Below are 16,977 nucleotides of genomic sequence, written 5' to 3'. Positions count from 1 at the left end.
AATATGCAAGTCTTTAAGTGTCAATCCCAGATAGTTTACTATGATGTATTATAACGTTATGATTAAAAGAATTGCTGCTTCGTTATTCGCGGCCTTTTTTTCCTAAGGGCCGGTCATATAGTTGAGCCGCTGCCGCTGAATGGGGCCTCAAGGGGTGACAGGGGCGGCTTGTTCGCGTTTAGCGCTGGTTTCAGCTGCGTTGTCTTCTCCTCGGGCGAAATCATTGCCACACAAATCTTCGGTGGCCGCTTCTTGTCTTCTTTCCGCTTTTGAAATGATCAGATATCTAGCGATTCGTCCTCGAAGATTGATGAAATTTTAGAAATTCATACCAACCTTCATCATCGCAGAAAACAAAGCCAATGGATTCTCTCAACTGTTAGCTTCAGCAAATAAATTTAGCGTGTATATAGTTGGATTCACATGCATATACGTAATAGGCCATCCAATATATCAGACCGGGGTTAAAAACATTTATAAATTTATTCATATCAGACCGGAGTGAAAACATTTATAAATTTATTATAGCTAAACGTATCTTATATGCATACACTATAGGAAACATTAAGAGTAATGCTCTCCAGTTTACACATTAGCCTATATGAATCAGAGAGTAAAGGTGCATGTATGCTTTGCGTATAAATAAAACATATTAAAATTCTATTCTACAACAATTAATTAATGAAATATTACTGAAAGAAAAAATTGCGATCTAAATGCGTGCATGCACGCGGTTATGTTTTTTTGGGAGACTGAGGAAGAACATCGAGATCAGCCGCAGCTTTGAAATCTTTTACTTGGGTTGTGTCCACATCAACGAGCAAGGTACGTTTTCCTGCTTTTCGTGGAGTAAAAGAAAATTTTGCTGTTTGTGTTTTGCCGTACTGGACGCTTTTGCTAAAGGTTTAGTAAAAATGTTTATTAGACGTCATGCATTTAATAACTATAATCTATTGTGAATCGGTTAGAGCTAATAAATCGACATACTCTTCAGAACCATCTGAGCTGCTCCTTTTGATGAGTGCGAACCGTTAAAAACAGTATATTTATAAAAAACTGAAACGCCTCATTATCTACTGCCCTTGATGTTTTCAATTCCGTGCAAGAGCAACCACCGGATTTCAGTTTTCGCTTCAAGGTATCAATGATGCAAAGTTTTATTTATATTGTTTTACATTGACGATAGTTTCTGAAACTGATGCATGTTAATTTTCACATTTCCAAACATTACTGTAACCCTGCATTGATTTAAAAGATTATTACACAAGTTACCTGTAGGTTTTTGTATCCAAATACGCTAGCCCTGCGCCTTCAATACTGATTTTAATGTAGGACAATCTTATTGGCAAAGGATTTGTAAACGAGACTTCAACCTCAGCCTCTACTCCAACTTGAAGTGGTGACTTGTCATTAAACTATAATTGAATAAAAGAATTATGTTTTTAGGGCAACATGCGTGCAACGCGACGTATATACTCATTAGGCTATATATGCAAAGCAATGCACTACAAAATGTAGGTCTAGCGCTGAAACCACAATTTTGGGTCGTGAAAGCAAAGTGGAGTATGTTTTATATCTAAACTAGGGTCGCTATAGCAAACAGGTCTGAGAAAACATCAGGATTACATCTACCATCGCTTGCTTAAAGAAGTTACAAACGTCGTTTTAATTCTTCACAAATTGATTGTTTTATCAGGTATTAACTGACCTTGACTTTGATGGAGTCCTGGTTAAACAATTGGAACTTGGTTTCATCGACATAAATCTTCTTCGTTTCCAACACTTTAGCGACCAAGATGAACTTTAGACAATTAAGATCTGTCAAATTACTCACGTATTCATCCGGTTCCAGTCGTATTTCCTTCTCCACGTCTGATGTTGCAAGAAAGATTCATATAATAACTCAGGCAATGCTCTTTACTTTAGACCAAAAATATGCGGTTTCATGCAGCATTAATAACGAGATCTATACTCACCATAGATCCCTCCTACCCGAAAATAGCCAACTTCGTACTCAGGGTAATTTCTATATGATAGTCAAAATATTTTATTGGTAACATACCTTTGCCGCCACCAACTTCCAAATTTTCAAACTTTTGCTTCTTCACAAGCTTCCAAACAGCTCCAGTGTATCTGACTGAACTAATTACGCCTGTTAGACACACGGTTAGGTTTTTCTTAGATTTATTTTTCAGCATTACAAGGCATGTTACAGGCTTGCCAACACGCAGATCATCTTCCTTTGTGCTTAATTCTAAAATAAAGAGTATTAATACATATAATAAACTTAGATTATTGATCAACTATTGTCGTGAGCCGAGTGGTATAGTGTGCCAAGGCTAGACATATACTACGTTTTACTAAATAAAAAAAAAGGCGACTTAAGTCGTTAATTTTGGTTTTATGTGACATTTTACTAAAGAGATAAAAAAAGCACCCAACTTACGATAACAAAAAATAATCGTCTCCAAACTATTCTGCGGATAGTTGACGTGAGAAGTCATGGTTTTAAAAGGCAAGTAAGAACAGAAATGGATAATTATATAGTTATCATTTCAAATTATAACATACCAATATCTAAATCTTTGCCTTCTTCTTCAATATTCAAATGACCAGTCCAATCTTTTGCCCCTTCTCCGAAACTATAAGCTGTTTCAAATGCTTTTCTTTCTTCATTTGTTCCCTCCGGGTGTTTGTAAAGATCAGTAATATCATTTCTTTCAAAACTGCCAACACACTTCGTACTGATAAAATGGCCGACGCTGGCTTTCAATTGTTTGCTCGTTTCTATTAAATCAATCGCAGTTTATTATGATACGCTTTGTGGACGTTTGGTATGATGATTCCAGTACCAGCTAGGTGGACACTTCGGATCAAATTATTAGCACTCTTATATAAAGCTTGACTTGGTGAACTTCTTCATTTGTGTGCATGGCATTTCCGATTTGGTGGTAAAACTGATCGTTGGCTTAGAGCTTGTTTTGCATGTAAGTGTGAACCCCCCAGTAATTGGCCCAGGCTGACGGAGTGGTATAGTTGCAGGAGTGTCAGTTTTTTCTATGGATTAACAGTATAGGTAGAAAAGGAAGAGTGAAGTAGTATTGTGAGGATAAGGCTTGTGATGATCGGTGCAGGGAGAAAGCTGGGGAATACGTGACGTTGAATATAAAAAACGTTTACATACTTTGTATTGTTTGATTACCGTCTTCATCTTCTTTCATTACCCACGTCACCTTATCTGCATTAACTTCCGAAAAAATAAAGCCTGTATCAAAGCCGGCGTACACTTCACCGTCTTTTATTGCTTTCAGTGGGGCAGGACCTGTTTGATAGATTTGGCAACTTTCTTCCTGCGGTGTCGCATCTACTGCTTGCCAACCATCGTATTTATTCCCAGGAAGATCAGCACGTTTGCTCCAGATTTCATTCCAAACATGAAAATTCCTGCACGAAAATAATATAAAAAGTCAATAAGAGACATAGTAATGCAAGCTAACGACAAAGGCGTGCATAAGTCTTTCTCTATATACGAATGTCTCATCAGGTTTTGGTTTTGAACACTGATCTATTTCTTGATAAGACTTTTGGCTTTGATTGTACTCCCCCATTCACTTAATTCATTCTGCTAATTCCCCATTTCACAGCGGATTATCAATTAATTGTGAATAAATGACTCCAGCTATCAGTGGTTCAGTTCAAGGTATTGGTGCATCTGCTTTAGTTCGACTCTGTGATATCTGCCAAATACTTACCAAACGCTGTCATTATTTAGATCTTCTAAAATGTTTCCTTCCTCGTCAACAAATGTGTCAATGGTCATTGTGTTGTCAGTATCATGTGCACTGTCATAGTTGGTAACACTTCTTGCCGGAATACCAATCGCTCTAAGAGCTGTTGTCATAACTCCAGAAAAGACCCAACATTGGCCATATTTCACAGGCTCTTTCTTCTCAAAATACTCTTGAAGTATTTTGACACTTCCATTCCAAAACGTGGGTGATCTACCATCATCGTATTCACCTGACCAGTTGCCAACCAACACACCATTGTCGTCTTGTGAATTAATCTAAACATTTGTAAGTTTTAAGATGTGCAACTAAAATATATTCCTTTTAGTTGGACAATTTTCACTTCGCTAGCGTTGAAGTATCCCAAGGAAAACCTACCATGGCAGAGAGTATTCTTGCAACCCATACTGGACTACGTCTCATGAAGATAGACTTTACAGGCTTCTTTTCAATCCTTCGGTCCTTTTCCAACAGATACAACACGCAATCCAGGATATTTTTCTCGAACTGTAAAAGAAAAAACAAAAGAAAAAGTTTAAACTTAACAAAATAAATTAAAAAGTAGAATGTGGCACGACCGAAAGAAACTTTCTACCCAGTAATAAATGGGAATTAATCATATTTCTCCTTAAGTCACGCAGAAGTGTTTTTCGTTTAAAGCTGCATGCATAAAGTCGCAAATTGTTGTATAACTGCTGAAACAATAGGTAGTGCAAGCAAGATGCCAAGGACAACAAGATTCTTGATTTCCAACCCAAAATTTTGTTTCTACAATATAGTTTTAGGAGCATGCCTACCTGACCAAAATTCCAAGCGGCCGGATTTGGGCCAACTCTAGACGACCAGCCCGCGTAAACTAGACCACAGTCGCTCAGAACATATTCGTTTCTTAATATTTCTTCATCAAGATAAACTTCATCATCTGAGTGAAATGGAAAACCATGTTAACATGCAGTCCACTTCCGTTAAAATAAATTCCCGAATTTGGAATTTTTTTATACCTTTATTCCAAGGGTTGAATAAAACGATAATCTGCCCAGTCTGGTTAAGTGGCTCTTTGGAATGTTTGGGAACAACAACCTGTATTGTATACCTAAATTATAATTGAATATGATCATATTTCAAATTAAAGATTTACCCGGCCCTGTTATCTGATTTACTCATCTATGCGTTTAAAATTGTAACAGGTCCAAGGTTTTTTTGAACAATATACAATAGGAACATTGACAAAAATCTGTTATCAATTCATCAATCGTTTTATTTAACAGTATAACTACAACTTTCCCAACTAACCTTCCAACAGCAGCACCAACTGGAATAGTTATTTGCAAACGTCGAGCGAGCCCCTTCTCTTTTACGACATTCGTTTCCCATTTGCAAGTATTTTTTCCTTTAAGTGAAAAATGTACATGACATACGACACGTTAGCATCTATCATTAAAACATGGATAATGGCAATGATAAACCCATGAACAATGAAGGTCTCTTTCGTCAGGCTCCCAAGTTTACCAGAAACCCGAAAAGTTCTTTTCAGAAAAAGTTGGGGTGTACTTATTCACATTGTATCCTAGCTGAGAACTTAAATGCGCGAAAACACGATAAAAATAACTGAAGACGCGAAGTTATTGTATCGTTTATAGACTGGGGGAAAAAACCCTTTCCGCTACGGCACTGCGCCATTTTTTTCATATATTCAAGTCCGGTCATGCACGTATAACAATATTATACTATATCAACACCTTAAAATGATCACTAGTACGACTAATAAAACCGGGCTGATAAATCAGTCAAAGCTGTACAGCGAAGAAACGTTTTAAGGCATATCGGTATAGGTGTTCACTAGATTAACTGAAGCCAATTTATTGGCTCAAGAACTGACCAATATTAAATCGGAGAAACGATTCTTGAATATCATTCAAATCAGCATTATGGAACGTTAGATCCAAGTCAAACTTTTCACCACGGCGCAGGACTAAAACGTCGTTTTCGTATTCATCGGTATGATGTTGTGTTGTGTTTTCCTTTCGATTATAGTTGAAATCCACGGTAACGCCGTCCATACCTGATAACGATGTAACATACAGAGTTACTTTTTAATATGAGAAAAGCGGATGACTTTCATCAGGGTGCCCGGGATATCACACATGCAATTAATCTGGCGAAGCTCATTGGCTAATTAAATTTATTTATATGGCAAGCGTCACTTCCGGTGAAATGAAGCTCAGTGATTGGCTGAGAAGAATTTTCAGCGGTTCATTACTTTTCCGTAATGGTTGTTTTTGTTTTCATCAAATGCGTACCAGGCTAATAATACGAATTCATTCATTTCTTGTTTGTTTCAAGTGCAAATACATGACTTATGCCATTTAATAACCTTTAATTAACCTTGCTTGCTCGGCCTTTACCGAGAAATATTGGACCTCGATCTTTTTGCACAAACCTTGCTCGGTCTGTTCAAAAAGACCTCGGTCCGATATTTCTCGGAAGACCTCGTGCTCGTTTTGAAAGGAAGTTAATAATAGAACAAAGCTGCCGTAAGACGGATGGGGAGATTAGAAAACTTAGAGAATGTCATGCACTAGCGGACGCGGTGCTTTATGCCTGGTCACAACATGCTGGAAGAAATTAGCAAATTAATTATTAAATATTGATCATCATCCGTTCGAACTGTAGAGCAATTGCACATTCAATCATACAGTGTTTGCTTTGTAGAATGTAACTTAGCATATACTAGAAAGGAAATTTGGGGTGATTATTATAACTGTTGTATTGATATATAGTTATATAAAATTTACCAGACACAGCTTGGGCAAACTGCATGTGCATTGCAAATTCTACTATCTAAACCTAAACTCGTGCGCTAATATTATACAAACTCCGCACGTAAGTATTAGTTATGACTACAGTGTTCTAAAAGATTTCCGTGAAATGTTTCAATATAGCTACTTAGTCTTTATGAAAACAATTGGAGATTTTGTCCTATGGAAAGTTTCCCTGGGCCGGCATTTGATCACTCTACCTGACTTTTGACAAAATAAAGGTTGAAAGCACGGTTGTCATATGACTAATATAGTAATTCTTAGTTGTTTTCCGGTGCAATTCTAACACGAATTAGCCATGCAGTAAAGTGCTCAAGACTTGAAATTAAGAGCATATAGAAATTGTGCCAATATATACGGTATCGAAGTCCACTTGTTAAAATTATTTAAATTATGGTGCTTTAATCGTATAATTTATAGTCTTATATATAGACAATGTGCATAAAAGCATATCCATAAAATAATATGAACTATTGAGTCAAGCGTTTGCCGACCACATGCATGCAGCATTCATGCATTGTCTGGAGATTATCATCGTATGCATCCGTCAATCTTTGCAACACCATAAATCTGTGCTTGTTCTATCAAGTATTTGCAAATTTCAAGTGGCTAAATCTATAAACATAGCCAAAATCGCAGCTATATTGAGACGCCTGTTTGAACGTCTTTTATATTGCACATTGATATCCTCTTGCTGGATATATATGGAAGTCGGAATAGATGCAAAGGGTTAGATTGGATAAGAGCTTCAAGACAAGAGGCCTCGTTTGGTATATTCGTTTACGTATAAATTTTATGAATTTGTTTCGTTTTCAATCGAACACCATTACACTATGATGCGTACACTTAACTTACCCGCTTTTTTCTTTGATGGCGTAGCAGACGTTCCGGTCTTCGCCTTGGAAGACAAGTTTCTCTTTCGACCTGACATTATGGACCCTAATATATTTTCTATAAGCGTTAACACTTCGCAATTTAACACTTCGAGGATCAGTATCACCTTCGGATGGAGCCGTTGAAATTACAAGTTAAGGAAGGCCACCTGCTGACAATATACTGACGCTTTGAATTTAACTTGCTACAAATTATATATGCACTTATTCATGTTCTGATTAATTATGTATTTCTTGCAACAGTTCAATTCACCAAGGCCCAACTTTTACACTTTAATCTCCTAAACTCTGTCCACTTATTAGAATTCTTTTATTAGCATTTAAAAACAGCGACATGCATCTACGAACGCTTCAAGTACGCAACGCTAAACATAGACGCGAAACTCAAAACAGTCAACATTGTCATAAATGTCGGTACTGAAGGTAAACATAACTGTAGAGGTGTGAGAGAACAGGGAACTGGTGGAACATCTTCTGAGGCAGGTTCTTCCTGGTAAATTTCATCTTTTGATATTTTCTTCATCGCATAAAGTACTTCACGTGCAGCACGTTCACCTGATTCCACGGCACCATCCATGTATCCTTGGAAAAACGCACAGAGAACAGATAGGAAGATGGCACAATTTTATACTGTACTGCACAAGTAATACCGTATAACTTGATTTACTAGGGTAACGTGACATTACATATACTAATGTGATATAGTGAAAGACCATAATGTACCTGCCCATGTTGTTGCTGTTTCTGTGCCTGCAAAATAGCAATTGCCTTCAGCACTTCTCCATGCCTCGCCATAACTTGTCAAGACTCCACAGGGTAGAACACTGACATAGCAGCCACCAGAATACTTCTCAGCTGGCCAGTTTTTATCAATATAGTAGCGAGGTGTTTTGGCTTTGTTAGTGTTGAATGCTTTGGCATATTGTTCACACACAGCTTGTTTTCGTTCTTCGCCACTTTTCTTGCACCAGAACCGAGCTTGTTCGCCTACAATAAATCTAAACAGAAGGATCGAGTATTATCAGTGTCAAATAATTTCCATTTCAATGTACGTCTTTTATTTGTAGTGATTTTCTTATATTGTAGATTCTGGTAAATGCCAAATATACATCTCTTAGAAGTAGAATTACATTGCTTGTTGCAAAGAAAAATTGCACCGTTTAACACGACCATTACACGTTAATTTATGGGTAAAATGGAAAATAGGGGATATACAGGGTGTATAAAAAAGTACCCACTGTTTGAAATGAAGCTTTTGTTGGAATTTGAAATTTGAATGCATGGTTAACGCACTGGTGTGTAAATAGCATGGTAATCAGGATGATGCATTCAAATTGAGCGTCTCGCTTTCGATTTTACGCATCCGTTGGTTTAAGCTTGGCAACACTTAATATTCATATTGTTATTAAGCACAATGGTAGTACTTCTAATTGTGTAGCTCACAAAGTGTGCACACAAGCGTCATATTCGAGCGTTTTCAAAATCATTTTTGTCTATTTTATTGTTTAAACGCCTTGTCCACACGATCCAAGGAAGGATAGGACAAGCCAAAAAGAGTTTCAAAGGGCTGAAAAAGAAAATAAAATCTACGGAAGCGAAGTGAAAGTTGATGTCGACGAGAAACATTTTTGACAGCGTGGTGGTCACAGAGTAAAAGGTAAAGCTAAATAATTTGGATATAAAAACGACGGGATTATTGAAGCGCAAAGGAGTGGGAAAATTTTGTTAGAGTTTAGGAAATGAACTTTACACTTTGATGTTAATTGCTTTTTTTGTTTAGGAGTTCTGGGGTTTGCAGCGCCTACGCTGACGATACAATTTGTCAAATACTTCAATCTCGTTGTTAATTCATATCAACTGCAGATTGACTACGTTTTGGAATATTTCCGATATATACAATCAAATTTTTACATAGCTAAATACCAAATCATTGGTATCTTTCAATGAAAGATGCCCTATACAGCAATTTAAAAAAAATAACGCACGATAACCATAAAAAAGAAACCTACATACCCCATCAAGGCAGGATAAGATCCATCAGGTTTAGAGTCGTCCAGAGTAACATAAACAGGACCAGAGTCAGAATTTGCTATCAAGACACCAGAGAAACCCTGGTCTCGCCACCACGCATCTTCGTAGTATGTAATAGTTTTAATAACTGAGCCCATTGGCATCTTCTGAATCAACTGGTTCTTCAGAGCTGATAGTGGTGGTGAAAACGAAATACTTCGTAACAGCGCGTGTGGTATGGCACTAATGACATATCTTGTTTTATAATATTTGCCATTTAAGCACCTCACAATTGTCTGATCAAACTTCTGTTCAATACTGCACACAGGTGATGATAGGATTACCTAGGAGAAAAACAAATGCTAGATATCGGGCAGCACATGACAGTTGTGAGCTTGTAAAAGCTGTGCAGGACTTGTTTTGGTAGTGGCTTTTATAGGTTTGAGGGTGATCACCATCCTATCTGTTAATGGTGGATATGGGTATGTAAATGTAGGTGAGGTCAATGATGTATGACTTGAAAACTACCAGATTTTATAAGAATGGTAAAATAGCCACTAAAAGTGTCTTGAGGTGGAAGAAAGGTACTGAAGTGCAGTGCATATTGTATAGGGTCATCCAGCTAGACTCATTGAACTGTATTGTAATAAATATGTCACCTTTTATTAGTTGTACCCGATCATATTGCTCCTATAAAACTCCTAGCTATACCGGTATCACACCTTTGCTGTCAGTTGGTGGATGTGTATTAAACTTGAAATTTTTTTTAGCATGAATTAAGTCAATTATTAAATATTAATAGCCTTCAGGCTAAATCAGCAAAAGACAAATGAATTATGCAAAATCCCAGACTGTATGTCCTTGGCCATACAATTTATGAAAACTGTTTTGAAAATTACCTTGTCACCCAAAACGTTTGCCATTTTTTTACTGATCTGTTGGGATCCCCCCATAAACTTCCTCTCCTGTCCAGCATTTTCGACATCAGCAATACGGCACACCCCGCCTGCACTTTTCAAGTACCATAAATAATACAGCAAAGACATATCATAAGGTTCGACCGCCATCGCATCGTGAAAAACCTGATACATCCGTTTTTTCGCATAGTCTGTCCAGCAAGATTTATCAAAGTACTCCTTAGCTGTTATTGTATCCCATTCTTTCGCCCACTCTGCTTGCCAGGGTGAAATTAAAGGCACTTGATCGCACATGCTATCTAACTTACGAATCTGAGCATAGTAATCTAATATTGCAAATATATTCCACGTCGAATAATCTCCATCGAAAGACGACATTTTACCACCGAAGTGTTCCGTATCTTTTCCCTCTGCGTAGACTTTGTATGTTTCGATACCGAAGTGTTTAGCCATACGTAGAATACGGTTCTGCGTCGGGCCTACATACGATCCGCCGAGATCGACATATTTCACTTCATTATTTTCAAGAGTGTGCGTTCTTCCTCCCACTCTATCTCTTGCCTCAAGAACTACAGTTTTCAACTCGTCATGTTGTTGATGTAAAAGATATGCAGCTGATAAACCACTAATACCGGCGCCAACAATGACTACATCAAATATTTCTTCCTCCATTTTTACATGAACTTTGCTCCCAGTCCCCAGTTCACTGGGAAAGATCATTTGAATTGAATTAATTGAATATTTATTTGCAAAATGATTTAATAAAAGCCGTTTAGCTATTTAATTATATCTCCTTGGTTATAAAATAAAAGGTAACTTCCAGAAATATCTTCTGGATCACTAGAAGTCTTAATTTGTGTTTTTTAAACGAATAGCCGTATATTTTACATTTTCACTGTTTCAACGCCTCCCACGCATAAAAAATATTTTGTCTGATAATCAGGGCCGAAGAGAGGGGGGGGGGGAAGGGGGTCATTTTGCCCGGGCCCCAAACCTGAAGGGGGCCCCGACTTAAGAAAGAACCTAAAATTAAAGCACCTTAAAAACCATGGTCGAATTTGTCGTTTTCCGGCGAACTCGACCCTAGTCGAATTAGTCGTTTTCCGGCGAACTCGACCATGGTCGAATACGCCGTTTTCCGGCGAACTCGACCATGGTCGAATTAGTCGTTTTCCGGCGAACTCGACCATGGTCGAATTAGTCGATTTCCGGCGAACTCGACCATGGTCGAATTAGTCGTTTTCCGGCGAACTCGACCATGGTCGATACGCCGTTTTCGGGTAGACTGGATCATGGTCGGATACGCCATTTTCCGACAGACTCGACCATGGTCGAATACGCCATTTTCCGGCCCCAGAGAATAATTTTGTCGTTGTCCCCACAATTTTTCTTGGCCGCCCTGCTGATAATGATTATATTATATCATCTATTCCCTTCAAGATGTTCATTTTCTGACTATATTTTGTCTATTGTCACCTCAATGTTCTCTAAAACTTCAGGCTGGTACAGGTTTTTGAGAAATTTCTATATTTGATTTCGAAAAGCTGATCTACAAAACTACAAGCTATCTCGCCGATAGCTATTATATTACAGTATTGTGAAATTAATTTTTTGATTATTTGATTTCATTAGTACTACTAAAAAGATTGAATCAAACGTCTTAAGAGTATAGCAAGTACACATCTCTGTTTTAAATGTAATTCTTGTATTTCTGAACGCATCACGGGTCTGAGCCACTGGTCTGAACCCTCTCACTATTCAACCACTCCGTTCTTGCATGTAAGCGTTACAGTCAATCCTAGGATTCGCCGAATAAAATCACTAAAGTCACATGGGAGTCGCCCATACCACGTTCAAATTCTAGTCGAGTCGTGTATGGGATGATACATGACGAGGTGCGTATACTGTAGAGCAGGATATAAGCGCCCTGCTGTAGAGCTTATAATATACTGTAGCTACTGTAATATTGCAGAAAAATTAAACTAAAGGTCGGCCATTGATTTAATTTCAATTTCATTGATTTTTTGTTGATTTTGTTGATTTTTTTGGCCAATTCAACACTACACCAATTATGCCCTGCTTCGCAGTCCTTAATTGAAGTCAATAAATAATAAAATATAGAGAGGTAAGTAAGACTATAAAAAACGCGATCGCGACGCTTCAGAGGCGAAGTGACTCGAAAGCGTTGCCTCCTCTCCTTCGTTTAACCTAACCTTCAATTGTCCTCGAGGAAGTCTGAGGTCAGTCCCTCGTAAAAAAATGCTAAATAGTGTTATCCTCTTCTTATATAAAATCCTTTTACTACATTTACGAACGCTTCCAGTACGCAATCCCAAACATAGACGCTAGACTCAAAACAGTCAACATTGTCATAAATGTCGGTACTGAAGGTAAACATAACTGTAGAGGTGTGAGAGAACAGGGAACTGGAGGAACATCTTCTGAGGCAGGTTCTTCTTGGTAGATTTCATCTTTTGATATTTTCTTCATCGCATAAAGTACTTCACGAGCAGCACGTTCACCTGATTCCACCGCACCATCCATGTACCCTTGAAAATACACGGAAAAGAATATAGGCATTAAAAACAGTCAATTTTTCAACAATCCATTTTTCAACTAACACAAGCAAACGGGTTTCAATTTTGTCGACATTTGTTCCAGTACATGATTTTCTTCTTATCACTATCAGGATACCTGCCCATGCTGCTGCTGTCTCTGTTCCTGCAAAATAGCAATTGCCTTCAGCACTTCTCCATGCCTCACCATAACCTGTCAAGACTCCACAGGGTAGAACACTGACATAGCAGCCACCAGAATACTTCTCAGCTGGCCAGTTTTTATCAATATAGTAGCGAGGTGTTTTGGCTTTGTTAGTGTTGAAGGCTTTGGCATATTGTTCACACACAGCTTGTTTTCGTTCTTCGCCACTTTTCTTGCACCAGAACCGAGCTTGTTCACCTACAATAAATCTAAACAGATGAAAGGATGATTACAATTTACAATTCTAGCAGTCATATTTATCTTGCTGCATGGTTACGTTTCTTTATTACACCTAAACGTTCCTTTGATTATTTTTCATTTTACTGATTCCTTTATGTCATAATCATTTTCTGCAAATTTTAATGACCGGAGATATTCAAATATTTCCAGTACAGGGTGTATACGAAAACGCAACCCAGTGGCCTACGATCTTTTGTTTTTGAGAAGTGAATATTCATGCAGTATGAGTATTTAGTGTTACGGTTTTTTATTGCACCCTGGAGAATGTACAAAATCGAATTTCTACACGAGAGATTACAAACATTAATCATTGGCATGTTTTAATCAAACGACGATTGTTTGTAAAGCAGAAATAAGAAAATGTCATAGTAATAATGCGGAAGAAACTTAGTTTATACCCCATTATTGCAGGATAAGATCCATCAGGCTTAGTGTCGTCCTGGGTAGCACAAACCGGACCAGAGTCAGAATTTGCAAACAATATACCAGAGAGACCCTGGTCTCGCCACCACGCATCTTCGTAGTATGTAATAGTCTTGATAACTGAGCCCATCGGCATCTTCTGAATCAACTGGTTCTTCAAAGCTGATAGTGGTGGTGAAAATGAAATACTCCCTAACAGCGCGTGTGGTATGGCACTAATGACATATCTTGTTTTATAATATTTGCCATTTAAGCACCTCACAATTGTTTGATCAAACTTCTGCTCGATACTGCACACAGGTGTTGAAAGGATTACCTAGAGGAACAGATATTTCATTACACTTTCGTTCAATTTAAAATTTAAAAAATGCTAGACATTTGGCAGCGTCATAGCCATGCGCGAGCCCTGTACTACAATACTTCGACATTCATTTAATATTATATGGCATTTAATTTATTCACTTATTTTTGTTTATTTACACTTCTAAATAAATTGGTGCTTTTTAACGAAGAACCCAGATTTGCTGGAGCCCACTAGAACCTTGAAATGTCCACCCAATCTCAATATTTAGCATTTACCGGATATTGCACGTTGTCCATCCCACCTTCTCATGAAAAGGTAATCATAAATCACACCTCTATCCTGGAAACAGAGGCGTAACTAGAACGATAATTGTTGGGGTGAATATTCATATATTCAGTTTTGCCCGACTGATGTCTGTTGTAAGCTATTGCACTTACCAAAGAAATCCGTCGTGTGGAACTGAATATATGAATATTCACCCCACAATTATCGTTCTACAGGGTGTCCCAAAAAAAACGAAAACTATTGAAATCACTCATTGTTAAAATTTGAATGCCGTGTTGACGAATTTCAGCCCGTGGGGATTCAATGCAACTTATATAATGCTAAATGCTTTGTGTTGCTAGAGAAAGGGGACATGTCGAAGGTCATGGTCCTTGAGGTGCACATCTAAATAATGTTATCCATATTTGTAAATTGTAAATATTGTTAATAAATATCATTTTTGCGAACAAGCTAATTTTACTGCATCATATGCAAGCGTAAAAACGAGTATGGTAAACATTTATACACCTGTGGGTCCCAACAGAGTGCTTAGGCTTTCAAACTCTAACAATTGCATTGTTATGGGTGATTTCAATAGTTTTCGTTTTTTTTGGGACACCCTGTAGTTACGCCACTGCGTGGAAAGCTGCCCTAATTCTGTCTGTCAATGTCAGAAATGAAAACACAGAAGTGAAAGAGTGAAGCTTATGCAGGTGCTGAGTTTGATAAACGAGTTTGTCCATTCGCGGTTCAGCTAGACGGATTTCTTTTGAAAGCGCGTATACCGGGTGTATCAAAATATTATTCATATTTCCACAATTGAATCTTATGCAGACCACGCTTACGAATAGGTTCAGACTTTATTTAATTGATTGGAGCCCCGTTTACACTACAGTCAATTTATCGGCACGGCACGGCTAAAATGGGTACCCGTGCCCAATTTCACTAGTGGTCAGGCTACCAAAACAAAGGCCGGGCTTTGATGAAATGGGCACGGGTACCCATTTTAGCCGTGCCGTGCTAATAAATCGAGTATAGTGTAAACGGGGCTTGTATCTATGGCATAAAAAGACTGTATCGGATTAGAGTAAAGGACAGCGGTTATAAACCATCAAAGAAACCGCTGTAACATGAGCTTAAAATCGGAGGAAATATATTATGCAGTAACCACACTTGCAGGGGTTTGAATAAGCAAACGTGCTAAACTATAAAGCTAGGGTGTATTTTGATACACCAAGTAAATGCTCATGCTAAATGAAATTTACGAAGACCATCTATAAAAATAAAATTACCTTGTCGCCTAAAATTTTTGCGATTTCTTCACTAATTCGTTGGGACCCCCCCTTAAACTTTCTTTCCTGAGCGGCATTTTCGACATCAACATTACGGCGGAAGCCGCCTGAACTTTTCAAGTACCATAAGAAATACAGCAAAGACATATCATAAGGTTCGGCTGACATCGAGGCATTGAAAGCCTGATACATCCTTTTTTTCGCATAGTCTGTCCAGCAAGATTTATCAAAGTACTCCTTAGCTGTTATTGTATCCCATTCTTTCGCCCACTCTGCTTGCCAGGGTGAAATTAAAGGCACTTGATCGCACATGCTATCTAACTTACGAATCTGAGCATAGAAATCTAATATTGCAAATATATTCCACGTCGAATAATCTCCATCGAAAGACGACATTTTACCACCGAAGTGTTCCGTATCTTTTCCCTCTGCGTAGACTTTGTATGTTTCGATACCGAAGTGTTTAGCCATACGTAGAATACGGTTCTGCGTCGGGCCTACATACGATCCGCCGAGATCGACATATTTCACTTCATTATTTTCAAGAGTGTGCGTTCTTCCTCCCACTCTATCTCTTGCCTCAAGAACTACAGTTTTCAACTCATCATGTTGTTGATGTAAAAGATATGCAGCTGATAAACCACTAATACCGGCGCCAACAATGACTACATCAAATATTTCTTCCTCCATTTTTACATGAACTTTGCTCCGTCTGGGCCAGATGAGGTGTATTACTTTACGCCGTACTACTACAATTGCATCATGGGATGTTGAAATTTTAAAGACGTAAATGTGAAATTCTGATCTAGAGGCTTCAAACATCAAACATGCGGATTTAAGCCGGTTTTCCACTAGTGATATTCGCGGCGGAGCGACATTTTACTTTCGTCTCAGAGCTCTCAACTGCAACAATCTGGAAGACTGGAACAACATCAAATGCCCAAATATAACGGAAGAAAGTCGCTTCGCGTGAAAGATATTGCTATTGGAAAACCAGCTTTACACATTGTCCGGTGTCTGAGCCGCTCTGCCAGGGGCGCAAGGTCAAGAAAATATCTTAGGGAGTGTCCAAAGCTTTGGGACGGACTTTTGTGGTGTTTTTATTTCATAATATAGTTTGATAGGTAAGTGCGATAGATCGATACTAATGTCCACCCGACGTGTAGTCAAAACTGCAAGGATTTTTGAAATCGAATCCTTCGGAAGCCTAATTTTGCTTTTTTCTACGGAGCTGCCTGTGACGTGGTGACCATAGAAGAAAGCATCA

General features: G+C 38.2%; 3 protein-coding genes across 3 annotated transcripts; all 3 read right to left on the bottom strand.

Annotated features, from left to right (window-relative positions):
* Positions 1–504: 504 nt before the first annotated feature.
* LOC114524745 (protein-glutamine gamma-glutamyltransferase 4-like) lies at positions 505–7,638 on the bottom strand. The gene is made up of 13 exons (XM_028545915.1): positions 7,463–7,638; positions 5,668–5,850; positions 5,082–5,178; positions 4,790–4,881; positions 4,586–4,710; positions 4,167–4,295; positions 3,753–4,066; positions 3,185–3,444; positions 2,572–2,787; positions 2,063–2,254; positions 1,709–1,872; positions 1,273–1,415; positions 505–897 (listed from the first exon to the last, which is right to left on the bottom strand). The coding sequence occupies exons 1-13, from the start codon at positions 7,536–7,538 to the stop codon at positions 735–737; spliced, it is 2,154 nt and encodes a 717-aa protein (XP_028401716.1). The 5' UTR covers positions 7,539–7,638; the 3' UTR covers positions 505–734.
* A 73-nt stretch (positions 7,639–7,711) lies between these two features.
* LOC114524749 (amine oxidase [flavin-containing] B-like) lies at positions 7,712–11,115 on the bottom strand. Its single transcript, XM_028545918.1, has 4 exons — positions 10,410–11,115; positions 9,514–9,854; positions 8,224–8,498; positions 7,712–8,082 (listed from the first exon to the last, which is right to left on the bottom strand). Exons 1-4 carry the CDS (start codon positions 11,097–11,099, stop codon positions 7,841–7,843), a joined length of 1,548 nt encoding a protein of 515 aa, XP_028401719.1. The 5' UTR covers positions 11,100–11,115; the 3' UTR covers positions 7,712–7,840.
* An 851-nt stretch (positions 11,116–11,966) lies between these two features.
* On the bottom strand, positions 11,967–16,563 carry LOC114524746 (amine oxidase [flavin-containing] B-like). Its single transcript, XM_028545916.1, has 4 exons — positions 15,711–16,563; positions 13,826–14,166; positions 13,122–13,396; positions 11,967–12,976 (listed from the first exon to the last, which is right to left on the bottom strand). Exons 1-4 carry the CDS (start codon positions 16,530–16,532, stop codon positions 12,735–12,737), a joined length of 1,680 nt encoding a protein of 559 aa, XP_028401717.1. The 5' UTR covers positions 16,533–16,563; the 3' UTR covers positions 11,967–12,734.
* Positions 16,564–16,977: the final 414 nt, after the last annotated feature.

The sequence above is a fragment of the Dendronephthya gigantea genome, unplaced genomic scaffold (genome assembly GCF_004324835.1).
Source record: "Dendronephthya gigantea isolate DGI-Jeju-01 unplaced genomic scaffold, DenGig_1.0 000032F, whole genome shotgun sequence".
Classification (NCBI taxonomy): Eukaryota; Metazoa; Cnidaria; class Anthozoa; order Malacalcyonacea; family Nephtheidae; genus Dendronephthya; species Dendronephthya gigantea.
This window is presented reverse-complemented; position numbering and strand designations above follow the sequence as displayed.